The sequence below is a fragment of the Rhineura floridana genome, chromosome 2, assembly GCF_030035675.1.
Source record: "Rhineura floridana isolate rRhiFlo1 chromosome 2, rRhiFlo1.hap2, whole genome shotgun sequence".
NCBI classification, from domain to species: Eukaryota; Metazoa; Chordata; class Lepidosauria; order Squamata; family Rhineuridae; genus Rhineura; species Rhineura floridana.
In genome coordinates this window covers 25328861-25343862 of record NC_084481.1, presented here as the reverse complement: position 1 = coordinate 25343862, position 15002 = coordinate 25328861, and the positions used below count along the sequence as shown (strand labels likewise).

General features: G+C 43.1%; 1 protein-coding gene across 1 annotated transcript; it reads right to left on the bottom strand.

Annotated features, from left to right (window-relative positions):
* Positions 1-12683: 12683 nt before the first annotated feature.
* LOC133376109 (ribosomal RNA small subunit methyltransferase NEP1-like) lies at positions 12684-13315 on the bottom strand. The gene has a single exon (XM_061607515.1). It carries the CDS (start codon positions 13313-13315, stop codon positions 12821-12823), a length of 495 nt encoding a protein of 164 aa, XP_061463499.1. The 3' UTR covers positions 12684-12820.
* Positions 13316-15002: the final 1687 nt, after the last annotated feature.

The window sequence follows — 15002 nt, the reverse complement described above, 5'->3', positions numbered from 1 at the left end:
GAGCCTCTGGGTTGGCTGAACATCAGCTCAGCCAGGAGCTGTGTGCAGGCACCAGAAAGTAAAAGCCTGCTTTTCCAAATACCCCTACCAGGGAGTAATGATGGGCTCCGTTTCTGCAATAATTGGATTTGCCATCAGATTAATTATTATTTCTGATATTCTCTATATTTGCGGAGAGAATGTTAAAGTAGCAACTCTCCACATCTGGTTTCCAATTCATTCTTCTTTTCTCATTTTTTTTAAAATGCTTTGAAATCATTGATAGTAGGAGTGATCCTTTTATTCTATGTGAGCTCTTCACATGTGTATTTCCTTTCACTGATGTCAATGAAGTGTTGATTGTAACTGACAGAGAGAAAGCAGCAGGGAGGAATGAATTATAGATTGTAAGCAACATAGAGGGAGACACTGCCTTGATTATGTGCCTTAATCTGCTCTGCAATGTACTTGAAAAGGAATGTAAACAGGCAATAATTACAGAGCTTAGAATAAAGATTGATAGCAGTGGAGACTTGTGAATAAATAGCAATTATAATATTGATAATTGTCTGCAAAGCAAATATATATATATTGAAGGAGACTGGAAAAATGAAAAGTTATAAGAGGGAAAAAGAATTGGATCATTAACAACCACTAGGAGGCCACACTTAAAAATGAAATGCAAAAAAAGGATCCATCCCTACTGGGCATTTATTTATTTATTTATTTATTGTATTTATTTTCTTTGACTGACCTTTTACCCAGTGTAACTTTTGCGTAAATTGGGACGTGTAGGAGTGCTCTGAGCATGAGTTAGATGTGGCCTGTCCCCTCACCTCAGCCCCTTCCCCAGACATCCCCTTGACACTCCTTTTTCTCAGGCCTTATGTCGTCTTATGCCAGCCTTGATTGAGCCTGGCTGCGTCTTGGCTGAGGGACTTAAGCTGGCATAGCCCAACTGAGCCAGGACCCTGCTGGCTCAGCTGGAGATCCACCACATCCAATTCCCCTCAGCCTAGCATAAATTCAAGTTGGTTTGTGCCCACAGAGTGGAACGTAATTATCCTTTGGATTTTGTACTTCCCTGAATTCTTGGCTTATAAAACTGTACAAAATTGTGTAAATATATGTCTATTTTAGGATAAAATAGTTATAGTTTAGTAAAAATAGTGTACATCGAGATGAAAATAAACATATTTAGAAATGTATTTTGTGATAAAATGCATATTTAAATATGAATTTTGTAACTTTTTTTAATAACCCACATGCTAATTTGGAAACCAGACAGAAACCAGGCTTATGAATGAATACATGAAAACCTGACACATACCAGAAATCGAATGATCCATCTGTCTCTAGTTTGGTTGCCAGCTACAGCAGGAAAGTGAACAGTGGAGTTCCAGTTTTAGAATGTTAGTGGAGAAGTCCTTGTGTAATAATAATAATAATAAAATTTTATTTTTGAGTCGCCTATCTGGCCGAATTAATGGCCACTCTAGGCGACGTACAATTACAAGATAAAATACAATAAAACCAATAAAACCACAAACAAAATTTAATATACTGGTATTAAAAACAACCCCCCCTAGAGAACCCATAGGCCTGCCTGAACAGCCAGGTCTTCAAGGCCCGGCAGAAACCTGTCAAGGAAGGGGCATGGCGAAGGTCAAAAGGAAGGGAGTTCCAGAGGGTAGGGGACACAATCGAAAATGCCCTCTCTCTGGTCCGCACCAGCCTCGCTATCTTAACTGGTGGGACCAAGAGAAGGTCTTGTGTGGCTGATCTCGTCAGGCGGCATAATTGGTGATGCCGGAGACGCTCCTTCAGATAAACTGGGCCAAAACCGTATAGGACTTTGAAGGTCAACACCAACACCTTGAATTGGGCCCGGTAAACAACTGGTAGCCAGTGTAGATCTACTAACACCGGAGTGATATGATCACGGCGACGGCTGTTCTTAATCAAGCGTGCCGCCGCATTCTGTACCAGTTGTAATTTCCGGACCGTTTTCAAGGGTAACCCCACATAGAGCGCATTACAGTAGTCTAAGTGGGAGAAGACCAGGGCATGTATCACCCGTGGGAGCAGATGGGCAGGAAGGTAGGGTTGCAGTCTCCTTATCAGATGTAATTGATACCGAGCTGCCCGGCTCACGGCCGAAACCTGAGCCTCCATGGACAGCTGGGAGTCAAGAATGACCCTGAGGCTGTGGACCTGGTCTTTTAGGGGCAATTTTACCCCATTGAACACTAGGTCTATATCCCCCAACCTGCCCCTGTCTCCCACGAGCAACACCTCGGTCTTGTCGGGATTTAGTTTCAGCCTATTCCTTCCCATCCATCCACTTACGGATTCCAGGCACTTGGAAATGGTGTCCACAGCCAACTCTGGTGAGGACTTAAACAAGAGATAGAGCTGAGTGTCATCCGCATATTGGTGGCACTGCAGCCCAAATCTCCTGATGATAGCTCCCAGCAGCTTTACATAGATGTTGAATAGCATGGGGGAGAGGATAGAACCCTGTGGCACTCCACAATTGAGAGGCCAAGGGTCTGAAACCTCATCCCCCAACGCCACCCGTTGTGCAGAGATACTGTGTTGAGAGTGGCTGTATACTATAGCCAGCATGGATTTTTCACATTCTGCAATGTTAAATTGAAAATATCCCCATGCCATTCTGCTGCTTCCCATAAGCTCATTTCAAAACAAAACCTTACAAAACTTATAGTCCCGAACGCAGAAATGCTTGCTTAACAACCCTCTAACTTTCCATGGCAATATACAAAACACTCAGAGAGAATTATTTATTTATTTATTTATTACATTTATATACCGCCCCATAGCTGAAGCTCTCTGGGTGGTTTACATCAATTAAAAACAATAAGAACAAATATACAAATTTTAAAGCACAAAAAACAAGTTAAAAACAAAATTAAAAAAATTAAAACAAGTTAAAAACACATGCTAAAATGCCTGGGAGAAGTGGAAAGTCTTGACCTGGCACCGAAAAGATAACAGTGTCGGCGCCAGGTGCACCTCATCAAGAAAATAATTCCATAATTTGGGGGCCACCACTGAGAAGGCCCTCTCCCTTGTTGCCACCCTCCCAGCTACCCTTCGAGTAGGCACCTGGAGGAGGGCCTTAGAGGTTGAGTGTAGTGTACAGGTGGGTGCATGTCGGGAGAGGTGGTCTATCAGCTATTGTGGTCCTAAGCCGTGTAAGGCTTTATAGGTTAAAACCAGCATGTTGAATCGAGCTTGGAAACATACAGGCAGCCAATGCAAGCGGGCCAGAATTGGCTTTATATGTTCGAACCATCTGGTCCCTGTTACCAATATAGCTGCTGCATTTTGCACAAGCTGCAGTTTCCGAACCATCTTGAAAGGCAGCCCCACGTAGAGTGCATTGCAATAACCTAATTTAGAGGTTACCAGAGCATGGACAACTGAAGCCAGGTTATCCCTGTCCAGATGGGGGCGTAGCTGGGCCACCAACCAAAGTTGGTAGAAGGCACTCCGTGCCACTGAGGCTACCTGATGGTTCTAGGACAACCCCCAAGCTATGAACCTGCTCCTTCAGGAGGAGTGCAACCCCATCCAGAACAGGTTGGACATCCGCCATCTGGTCAGAAGAACCACCCACTAGCAACATCTCAGTCTTGTCTGGATTGAGCCTCAGTTTATTAGCCCTCATCCAGTCCATTGTTGCAGCCAGGCACTGGTTCAGCACATTGACAGCCTCACCTGAAGATGATGAAAAGGAGAAATAGAGCTGTGTGTCATCAGCATACTGATGGCAACACACTCCAAAGCTCCAGATGACAGCACCCAACGGTTTCATGTAGATGTTGAATAGCATGGGGGACAGAACTGACCCCTGCGGAACCCCATACTGGAGAGTCCAGGGTGCCGAGCAATGTTCTCCAAGCACCACCTTCTGGAGCCGACCTGCCAAGTAGGAGCAGAACCACAGCCATGCAGTACCTCCCACTCCCAACTCAGCCAGTCTTCCCAGAAGAATACCATGGTCAATGGTATGAAAAGCCGCTGAAAGATCAAGGAGAATCAACACAGTCACACTCCCCCTGTCTCTTTCCCGACAGAGGTCATCATACAGGGCGACCAAGGCTGTATCTGTGCCAAAAACAGGCCTGAAACCAAACTGAAATGGATCCAGATAATCGGTCTCATCCAAGATTGTCTGGAGCTGACATGCCACCACTTGTTCAAGGACCTTGCCCAGGAATGGAACATTTGCTACCGGCCTATAGTTATTAAGATTTTCTGGGTCCAGGGAGGGTCTCTTCAGGAGTGGTCTCACTACCGACTCTTTCAGGCAGCCAGGGACCACCCCCTCTCACAGAGAGGCATTAATCATTTCCTTGGCCCAGCCGGCTGTTCCATCCCTGCTAGCTTTCATTAGCCAAGAAGGGCAAAGATCCAACACAGAAGTGGTTGCACGAACCTGTCCAAGCACCTTGTCAACATCCTCAGGCTGTACCAACTGAAACTCATCCAAGAAATCGGGACAAGGCTGTGCTCTGGATACCTCACTTGATTCACCTGCTATAACACTGGAGTCTAAGTCATGGCGGATGCTAAAGATTTTATCCTGGAAGTGCCTAGCAAATTCATTACAGCAGGCCTCAGATGGTTCTACCATGTCCTTGGGGCCAGGGTGTAATAGCCCCTTGAGAGTTCAGAGTGTAAAACAAGAGGGGAAAAATCCAGACCCCTGTTGGACTTTTTTCTGTCAGTGGTCTCATAATTTGTTGAAATTAATTAAAAATCAGCCATGTTCATAGGGTACCTGTAATCCTATTACTGACCTTGCCCCAAAAGACCTTCATCTTTTGCAGTTTAAAAGTTAAAAATATGCCTGGCTGATTTTTAATTAATTTAAGAAATTTAGCATTGGAGTCAATGATAGCACAGGCTTGCTCAGTAAGAGCCAACTGTCAGTGTTCTAAAAGCCAGACACACAGCTGCTGGGCTTGGCTAATTGTGGCCACACCCACCCCAGACCTTTATTTCACTTTAAACAGTCATGGCTTCCCCCAAAGTATTCTGGGAAGTGTCATTTCTGAAGGGTGCGGAGAGTTGATGAGTCTTCTATTTCCTTGACAGAGCTCCAGTGGCCAGAGTGGTTTAACGGTCAGCCCCTCTTCTGGGGATTGTGTTTCTATGAGGAATAGGGTATCTCCTAGCAACTCTTAGCACCCTTCACAAACTACACTTCCTATGATTCTTTTGGGGAAGCCATGACTGTCTAAAGTGAAATAAAGGTCTGGTGTGGATGTGGCCAGGGACAGCTTTGGTTTAAATGTGGGTGGGAGACTACATGTGCCTGCTGTAGAATAAAAAGGTGGGCAAAACCTTGAAAAACAATGATACTGTTCACAATGTTTTCCTTTTGGAAAGGAAAGGGGCTTTCCCTCTGCCCAGTGCCCACCCACACAATCACTTCCCCTCCCTCCCCCTTATCTTCCCCCTCCGTCTTCCCTCCACATTCCTCCATATCCCTATCCTTCTTCCCCTTCTCTCCCCCTTCCCCCTCATCTCTGCCCCTCTCCAGGTCAGTTTCACTTACTGTAAGCATGATTGTACAGGAGTAAATCCCACTGAACTCAAAAAGCATGCAATGATCTAACCTGTCCTCCACTTCTCCTCTTTCCATTCCCCTTCCTTTTGCCCCTTTCCTCCCCCTTCCTTTGCCCCCACCCCATTCTCCCCTCCTTCCCTCCTTCCCTCTCCTCTCCCCTACCCCTTCTCCTCCTCCCCCATGGTGAGTTTCACCTATCCTAAGCATGGTTGCATGAGAGTAATCACATGTTACCAAATTCTTCCAAGCTACACAGGAGGTAGATTGTAATGTAAAAGACCAACGCAAATTGTGTTTGCATTTTTACAAATTTGTAGGGTGTTACAATATCTGAGATAGGAGGTCAGGTCTCCTGCTCCCCTGGTGCATTCACTATAGCTGGCCAGTTTCCCTGCTTTTAAAGTTTAACAGAAATATCTGTTGGCTATAGGTACGTTCTTAAACCACAAGGGTTTTTTTTGCCTAATAGTGAATCATTATTATTAGGCTCAGGACTGAGCGGAAGTTTCAGAGAGCCAAGCAGGGTGAATGAATGAATCTTTATTTTTACCCGCCCTTTTTCCAAAACTGGAACTCAGGGCGGCTTACAAATAAAAACTACACATAGGTAAAAAAACATACAAAAATATACAATTAAAATAGAATTAAACTATTTGCGACATTAAAACCATGAAACATACACTTAAGATACTAAGACAATTTAAAACATTAAGAATAGGACCATAGAACAATACAACAGACCTTATGAGGCCCTATCTTAAACATCTTCTAGTCCAAAAGCCTGTTGGAATAAAAAAGTCTTTGCCTGCCAACGGAAGGATAGCAAGGAAGGGGCCATTCGTGCTTCCCTAGGAAGAGAGTTCCAGAACCTGGGGGCAGCCACCGAGAAGGCCCTATCTCGCATCTCCACCAATCGCACTTGCAAAGGTGCGATTGGAATGAGAGAAGGGCCCCAGGGTGGCTCCCAGAAGGGAATAAAGAGGGAGACCATCCCTCTTGCCTGGATGATAGCTGACACAGGAAAGATTGGGAAGGTTCTGAAAGCTTACCGTGGGCTTCTGTGGAGTGATTAATAATTTACAGTCATGCCAATGAGAGCTTTCTTCCCAGTGCTGCTTTGGAGGAACAATTTTCACCAGGACCAATCGCAGCAGGGAAGGAAATACTTAAGTCCCCCCTCCCTGTCTGCTGATCTCATTGATTATCATTTCCTTCCTCCCCCCCCCAAAAAAGTGTACGTAAAATACATTTAATGTCACATCTACTTTGGCCCTTACTACTGTGGAAATAAGATTAGGTAAGAAGACTCAGCAAAAGGCAACGCCACAGCATTAGAATTTCCTTCAGTTAGAAAATGCAACCACTGGGAGGAGCAGTGAGTGACAGCACTATCAGTAGCAGAGCCATTAAAAATGGCAAAAGGCTCATAAGTGAAAGTTCCCACACTTCATACGTTAAAGACATTGGGCTCATCCAGACAACTGCAAAATGTGTGACACGCCCACTATGTGTGTTCATTATTTTTTGGTCATCCAAATGACGTCTCGCGCTGTTACGCATTTTCGCGGGTTAAATCCGCTCCTTGCAATACTGGCAAAAATGCAATTTGCTGTTTAAAATCGGGAATCATCCGCTGTGCCTTCAGGAGTTAGGATGCAATACCGCAGACTTTACAGCTGATGGGAGGTTCTTGGGCATTTCCCCTTGCCCCTTCTCCTCATTCCAGCCAATCACGTATCTGCACTTTTGCGCATGTGCGAGAATAAGCCCGGGAAAATTGAACCAATCATCGCAACGGTGGGGTGTTGGGGGTGCAACTACTGCGCAGATGCATTTTATTTTTTGCCAGCCTGAAAACTGGGCGGCCGCTCTGGGTGAGATCTGCAATGCACAGCAAGCGAGAAAGGGGGGGTGGTCAGTTTCAGCCTGCCTCTGGAAAGCTTTGTCAATTTCATTCTACTTGCTGGGGGTTTTGCTTCAAATCAGAAAAGCATACATTTGTTTAAGTGTAATATTGCAAATACAAACAAGAAAAGGGCTTCTGGTCTGTTCAAGCCTGCTCTGGAAAGCTTTGTCAATTTCATTCTCCATGGGAAGGAAAGGGAGAAGGAGGGGGGGTGACATGTTTCTTGCTTTTTTGGAGAAATAAGTGCAATTGCCAGCGTGTGTATCTCTTTAAATATCAATAAAGGCAGAAAAGCATACATTCATTTAAGCATAATATCGCAAATACAAACAAGGCAGGCGTGAAAGCGACAAGCAGCCTTTCCTTCCGAGGCGAGAACTCCTTTACAGCCATATTGTGCTTCGTTGCAAAGGGGGAGAGGGGCATATGTATTTTTTTTCCTGACCAATTGGTTGATAGGGGGAGGTTTTAGAGGCGGAGCTTGGAAAAAGTGAAAAGAATGTAGGGGTCTTACCGCTGCGTGTGCGGGTGCAAAAAAGAATTTTTTTTAAATTGGGAAAGAGCGAACTAAAAGGCAAAGTGAGGACTATCAGATGACAAACCGAATATGGAAACCGTGGATTATCTTGCTCCATTTGGATAAGCCCATTAAACCCTATTAAATGTTATAAACTAGGTAATCACTTTAACCATTATGTTACTATATACATATAACATTTCATCCAGAAAATATGTATAAAACATTGACTTCTTAAATACTTTGCAGGCTTTGTAGAAACAAAAATAGTTCATGAAAATTAATCTCCCCCCCATGCGCTCCAACCCACCTCCGTGCCCATAGTATACCATGTGTCAGTGTCACTATGAATGAGCTACACATTCTCAGGTTCCTTCTGTTATACGAATAAATTGTGTGAATATAGTATTACGTTTATATGAATAAATCCACGTAAATTGCTGTGAAAATTCAAGGAAGCATTTGCAGAACCAAATCCTACTGAACTAGACACTTTCTCCTGTGGGTAGTCATTCAGTAGTGATGGTTAAAAGAACTCCCACAAAATAAGGTCTTACTTGGCTCAATTTGAATGAGGTGCGAAGAATAAACAATATCTAGAAAGGTGAGATTATAAAATGATGAGATTATTTAATGGCTCTTCCCAAAGGGATCTGAAGTTAAAACGAAGGTTAACAGATGGAAAAGCCTGAAATTAACCATACATTTTATATATGTGGAGCACAGCATTGGAGAGCAACATCCTGCTTCACCAGATTATTCATCCATTACATAAAAATCCACTTTTAAAGAGCAAAATACTGTATTGCTACAGGGATTCTCAAACCTTTTACTCCCAGGGTTCACTTGACATGATGAAACATTACTTAGGCTCACCAGGGACAAAATGATGGTACCAGGACAAAGTCAGAAAATGGTGACAGATGGAAGCAGAGTTTGGCATAATAAACTGAATATTAGTCCAGACAAGACTGAAGCACTGTTAGTGGGTGGTTCTCTAGACCATATAGATGGTTTATGGCCTGCTTTAGATGGGGTTACACTCCCTCTGAAGAAGCAGGTACGTAGCTTGAGGATACTCCTGGATCCATTAATATCACTTGAGGCTTGGAGTGGCATGGAGTGCCTTCCATCAGCTTTGACTGGTGCAACAGTAAGAAAGATATAAAGAGGAACCTCTGGGTTCCTTCTTCTCCTCCCCCCCCTCCACTTGCAGGTCCTTTCTTGGGAACTTCTGAATTGGCAGGATTCCCATGACTCCAGACTGCACAAGGGCCTTTGAAATGTGATGGACTCTGCAATCTGCATTTGCAGCTGGAGCGGATGCATGCGTGTGGGATGAGCTGCTTGAGTGCCATGGTGATCCAATTGAGCTATCAGTTTGTAATATGATTTATTCTACATCAACAAAAATCGATTTTTGTTTTACTTGAATTTATTGTTGGCTTTTGTAAGCTTGCTCCTCTCTGCACCCCCAGCACTTTGTATTTTGATATTGTGAATGCTTCTTGTGAGCCACTTTGGGCACAGCATGGTGTAGAAAGGTAGCATATAAATAAACTCAATCAATCAATCATTCAATCAACCAGCTGTGCCCCTACTTGGACTAGGATAGCCTAACGTCTGTTGTCTGTGCTCTGGTAACCTGTAGGACAGATTACTGCAATGCATTATATCTGGAGCTGTCTTTGAAGATGGTTCGGAAACTGCAGCTGATGCAGAATTCAACAGCCAGATTGCTGAGTTGACTGGAGTAAGTCGGTCCACACATATAACACCAATTCTGGCATGACTGCAATGACTACCAACTAGTTTCCGGGTTCGGAAACTTCAGTTGTTGCAACGAGCTGCAGCCAGAATGTTAACTGGGGCTGGTTACAGGCATCATACAGCTCCCCTACTGCAACAGCTCCACTGGCTGCCAGTCTGTTTCCGGACACAATTCAAAGTGCTGGTTATGACCTATAAAGCCCTATATGGCTTAGGTCCAGGCTATTTGTCAGACCGTATCTCCCTATATGAACCTGCCCGGGCCCTGAGATCTTTAGGAGAGTCCCTTCTCACGATCCCAATACCTTCACGAGTGCGACTGGTGGGGACACGAGACAGGGCCTTTTCGGTGGCTGCCCCTAGGTTCTGGAACTCCCTCCCTAGGAAGGCAAGAATGGCCTCCTCTGTGCAGTCTTTCTGCCGACAGCTAAAGACTTTTTTCTTCTGGCAGGCCTTTGGAACTGAAAGCTTTAAGGGTAGTGATTGAAGAGGGTGCTGTATATTATTGTTTTAATTGTATGCTCCTAAATTGGGTTGCAGTATTTTAATTGTATATCTATTTGGTTTTAACGTCATAATAGTTTAATCCTGTTTTAATGCTGATTTTATATGTTTATATGTTTTATATGTTTATATGTTCTTAATGATGTGTACTTATTTTTTTCTGGAAGCCGCCTTGAGTTCCAGTTTGGAAAAAGGGCAGGGTATAAATAAAGATAATAATAATAATAATAATAATAATAATAATAATAATAATAATAATAATAATAATAATAATAATTCAAAGTTCTGGTTTTAACCTATAAAGCCTTATGCAGCTCAGGACCACAATACCTCAAGGACCACCTCTCCCTGTATGAACTAACCTAGACCTTGCATTCACCAGGGCCCTTCTTTGTGTGCCCCGTCCATAAGAGGGTAGTAACATGAGAACAGGCCTTTTCAGTGGTGGCTCCTGGTTGTGGAATGTTCTCCCCAGGGAGGCATGCTTGGTGCCATCTCTTCCATCTTTAGGTGACTAGGCAAAGACCTTCCTTTTCACCCAGGCCTTTGGACCTTGATGTGTGGCATCCCAGCTATTCTTTCTGTATTTGATGGGTTTTAAGTTTTCAGTAAGTTCAGTAAGTTTTTTATTTACTATTACGTATGCCTTTGTTTGGCTTTTAATGAGTATTAGATTGTATTGACTATGTGTGTTGTTATTTGAATCCCCTAATGTGTGTATACCCACTAGAGACCACAAACTGTACCCTGAGAGCATAGCAGGATCTTTTGCTGGAATTAAAACCCATATGTCACTCTTATGTGTGTATGAATCCACCCACAATCCAAGAAAGCACACAAAAAGGTAAACTAAAGGTTGGTTTATTAAAAAGAAAACAGGTAAAATATGGCATTTCAATTATAGTAAAAATGCAAGCAGCTTCTAACTTAACACAATTATTCATTCCTTAGATTTAAAGAGCATAAGAGAAACCCTGTCCCTAATCATTTGCATGGATTAACACCAGAAAAGAAAGAAAACAATAGAGAGATGCATAGATATATCCTTCCTGAAGAGATATAGCAAAACTAAAAGTCAGGAATGGGACTATGTATCTAGAGCAGCCTTTCCCAACCAGTGTGCCTCCAGATGTTGCTGGACTACAACTCCCATCAGCCTCAGACAGCATTGCCAATGGTCAGAAAAGATAGGAATTGTGGTCCAACAACATCTGGAGGCACACTGGTTGGGAAAGGCTGATCTAGAGTGCCAAACTCCGCCCTTACTGTAATGTATAGCTAAATGAGAAATCTGACCCTTCCTTGGTCCGGTTGCCTTGTCTAGTGATGTGAAGTTCCTAGAGAATGTCGTCTAGAATGTGGAAGTTGGAACCCCGAGAGGTGCCGAGACCCTTCAAAATCCTAACCTTAAATGTGTTTTGAGCTTGCACTGAATTTTGTTTAAATTGGGAGGGGACATACCTGTGAGTGATCTGATACATGAAAGGATTTATTTTGTTTGTCTACCTCTATCAATGTACAGGTGTAAATTGCTGTGCCTAAGAACGTCTTATCTTGTGTGCATTTCATTGACCTTAACTCTGCATCTGGCAAGGACTATTGTTTAGTTAAAGGGATTTTTCCTGGACAAACCTGGAATTTGAAGCCTTCCTTATTATCTGTTAACTTGAGTCAATATGTGTTTTCCTGAGGTGAACAAGCCAGTTCTGACCATGCCAAAACTGGGGTCAATGAGAGGACTGAATCACAGGAGTCACCAAACTAGGTTCTTACACTCTGATCCACTGAGATGAATCTAAGAATAAAACTCCAAAATATGTGTATCCCTTTAGAGTGATTTTATCTGTTTTTTAAAAAATGAAAATAGATTTAAGTCACTTTGGTGAGAAAAGCATCTTAACAAATAAATACATAAATAATCAGCAGGCAATTACTGATAGCATTTTCTGTTAATATCTAATCAGTCTCTTAAAATTGCTATATTCTTTGACACAGCACTGTCCTTGTGGCAAGGAGCTCCATAGCTCAACTTTTCTCAAGCTCTTTACTCTGGAGGCATTGTGACAGCCTCCCAATTTGACACAGAATGTGCTGATCCCGAAGCTCTATGTAAAGAAGGCTTCTTTAAATATATTTTCCCCTTCCCACTTCACATGCCTTTAAAAGTATTTTTACCCATCTCCTATAATTTATTTATATTTATTTATTTATTATTAAATTTATTAGTCGCCCATCTGGCTGGTTGTCCAGCCACTCTGGGTGACGTACAAGGTCAATATACAGTCATATATTCAAATGACCTCTTGAAATTCCTGACGGGCTGTTCTCAGACCAAGCAACACAAAATTGCCTCTACGTACCTCTGTACTGAGACTACTAACTTCGCTAAAAAAAATTATTTGCCTCAAAAGAAAACATGAAGGAATTTTAGGTGTTACTTTCCATAATAAAGGGATGTACCAGGTAAAACCCTGCAATGAACATCGCTTCAGAACATGGAGCAAGCAGACGGTAAGTTCAGCTACCAAAAATGAACATAACTTCATACCACTCTCCACATCTCTTCAAAAGCTGTGGTGATCTTGGCACAAGTCAAAGCAGCAGAGAGTGGGTAGTTGCTAATAGAGATAGTCTTCTCTGTGTAATCAACATTAACCGAGCTATGGGCAAAAGCTCCCACAACGATTGCTATAGGGTCTGCGGTAGGGACTAGGTCATGAACATCTGTCACAGTAGGGGCTGAGAACGATGTGCCGATTTTTGTGCAGCCTACAGGAAGCTGATCAGTCACTGGATTCTTAACTACCTTTAATAACTTCTGAGGCCCATCAGCAGCTCTGATGCTAAATTTATGCAGCAACTGAACCATGAGGCCACAGAAACGATCAAAAGTGCGAGGGATTCTTGTCTGGGGATTGACTTCAATTAGGACATTCTTTTCTGTATGGATATAAACCTGAAGAAGACCAGCTTGGTTCAAGGGACTATCCATGAGCATCAGGAGGCTCTGGTGGGTGATGTCAGGTCGAACTCCCATTCTCTTCTCCCATTCTCCTTTCACACCCAACTGGTACTTTATCTACCCACTCACCCACCATGTTTATTTTATCCCTCCTCCATGGCCCTTTTACATTCACTTCTTCCTCCTGTAACAGCTTTCCTATATTCTCAGTTAATTAATTTATTAATATTAACTTTTATCTCACTTTTTAATTCCATTCATCACCTCCTCTGGCCCTTTCATCTAATAGTAGGGAGACCTGCCTTCCTTTCTCTCTCCCCCACCCCTGCTCCCCGAACTTCTGTCTTCCAGCTACCTTCACTCAGCATGAAAGGATTGCTGGTGGTAGCATCAGTCCAACCAAAAGGCTTTGGCAGCCTTTCCCACCCTTTGGGTCCCCAGATGTTGCTGGACTTCAACTCCCATGGCCAATGGTCAGGAATTATGGCAACTGTAGTCCAGCAGCATCTGGGGACCAAAAGGTTGGGAAAGGCTGGGTTATGGCATGGGTTAGGGGGCAGGACAAGCACGTGAGGAGTCATTAGGCAGGCTGTGGTACTGAGGCCCATCTGAAAGATGCCCAAAGCCCATTGGTGGGTCCCAGCCCACTTTCTAAGAAACACTGAATTAGTAGGAACACAGGGTTGTATTCAGTGTGGTGCTAAGCAGATGATTTCATCAGTGGAAATATTTTTCCTTGTGCACTGGGACAATCTCACTCTCTCCTCCCCTGTGCACCCCTTAAATCTGTTCTGGAGTTTTCTCCAACCCTCCAGAGCAGATATGGGGACAGTGCAGGAAAGGAGAGGAGAGGAATCCCATTGTGCAAGTGCTAACCCCTATGCTAGTGCAACTTTTTAGTTGAATACCGCTCATGGGTTAGTAGTGTTCCTCTAAAATTGTACATAACATCACCATTAATACCATCTTATCTTTTCCCCAAAAAAGGTCTTAAAAGGAAGGAAAGACCACCTGTCCAGATAAGATAATACTATTGAGACTATGGAATTTTAAGATTTGGTATCTGAATTTGCATGTTTTTCTCTTGCCTCCCCATTCTTTTCCCTGTTTATATCATATCTATTAGATTGTAAACCTATGGGCAGGCATTGGCTTACCCTCTAATCTCTGTACAGCATTTAGAAAATGTTAGGTGCTTCATAACTGATTAATGGCTTTAATCTGGGGAAGGGCCATAGCTCAGTGGCAGAGCACTTTGCATACAGAAGGTCCCAGGTTCAATCCACTGCATTTCTGGGTAGGGCTGGAGATGTTCCCTATCTGAAACTCTGGAAAGTTGTTGCCAGTCAGCATGGACAATACTGAACTGCATGGACAGCAGTGATAACTACTAGGCTTGATGGGTACAGTCATGTTTGTTGTTCACATGCTTGTCCCATTCAAATATAAAGAGGGGAGTGAAGGGGTGGTCTTATTTTAACATAAGGGTCATGAAGGGAAGAAACCAGAATCCTCCCCTTTCTGATTTGAATATGTACTCCTGGATATTTAAAGTAATAAAATGGCTTACAAATACAATTTATCATCATCGTGGCAGCATTCAGCCATTTGATGTGTGAAACCAACATTTAGAAATAAATGCTTCTGAAGAGTTGAGGGGAAACAAGCTGAACATGGTTTATTTTAGGACATGCACACACACACCGGCCACCATTTATGAATTTCACAAAATAAACTATATGGACACAGTCAGATTAGGCAT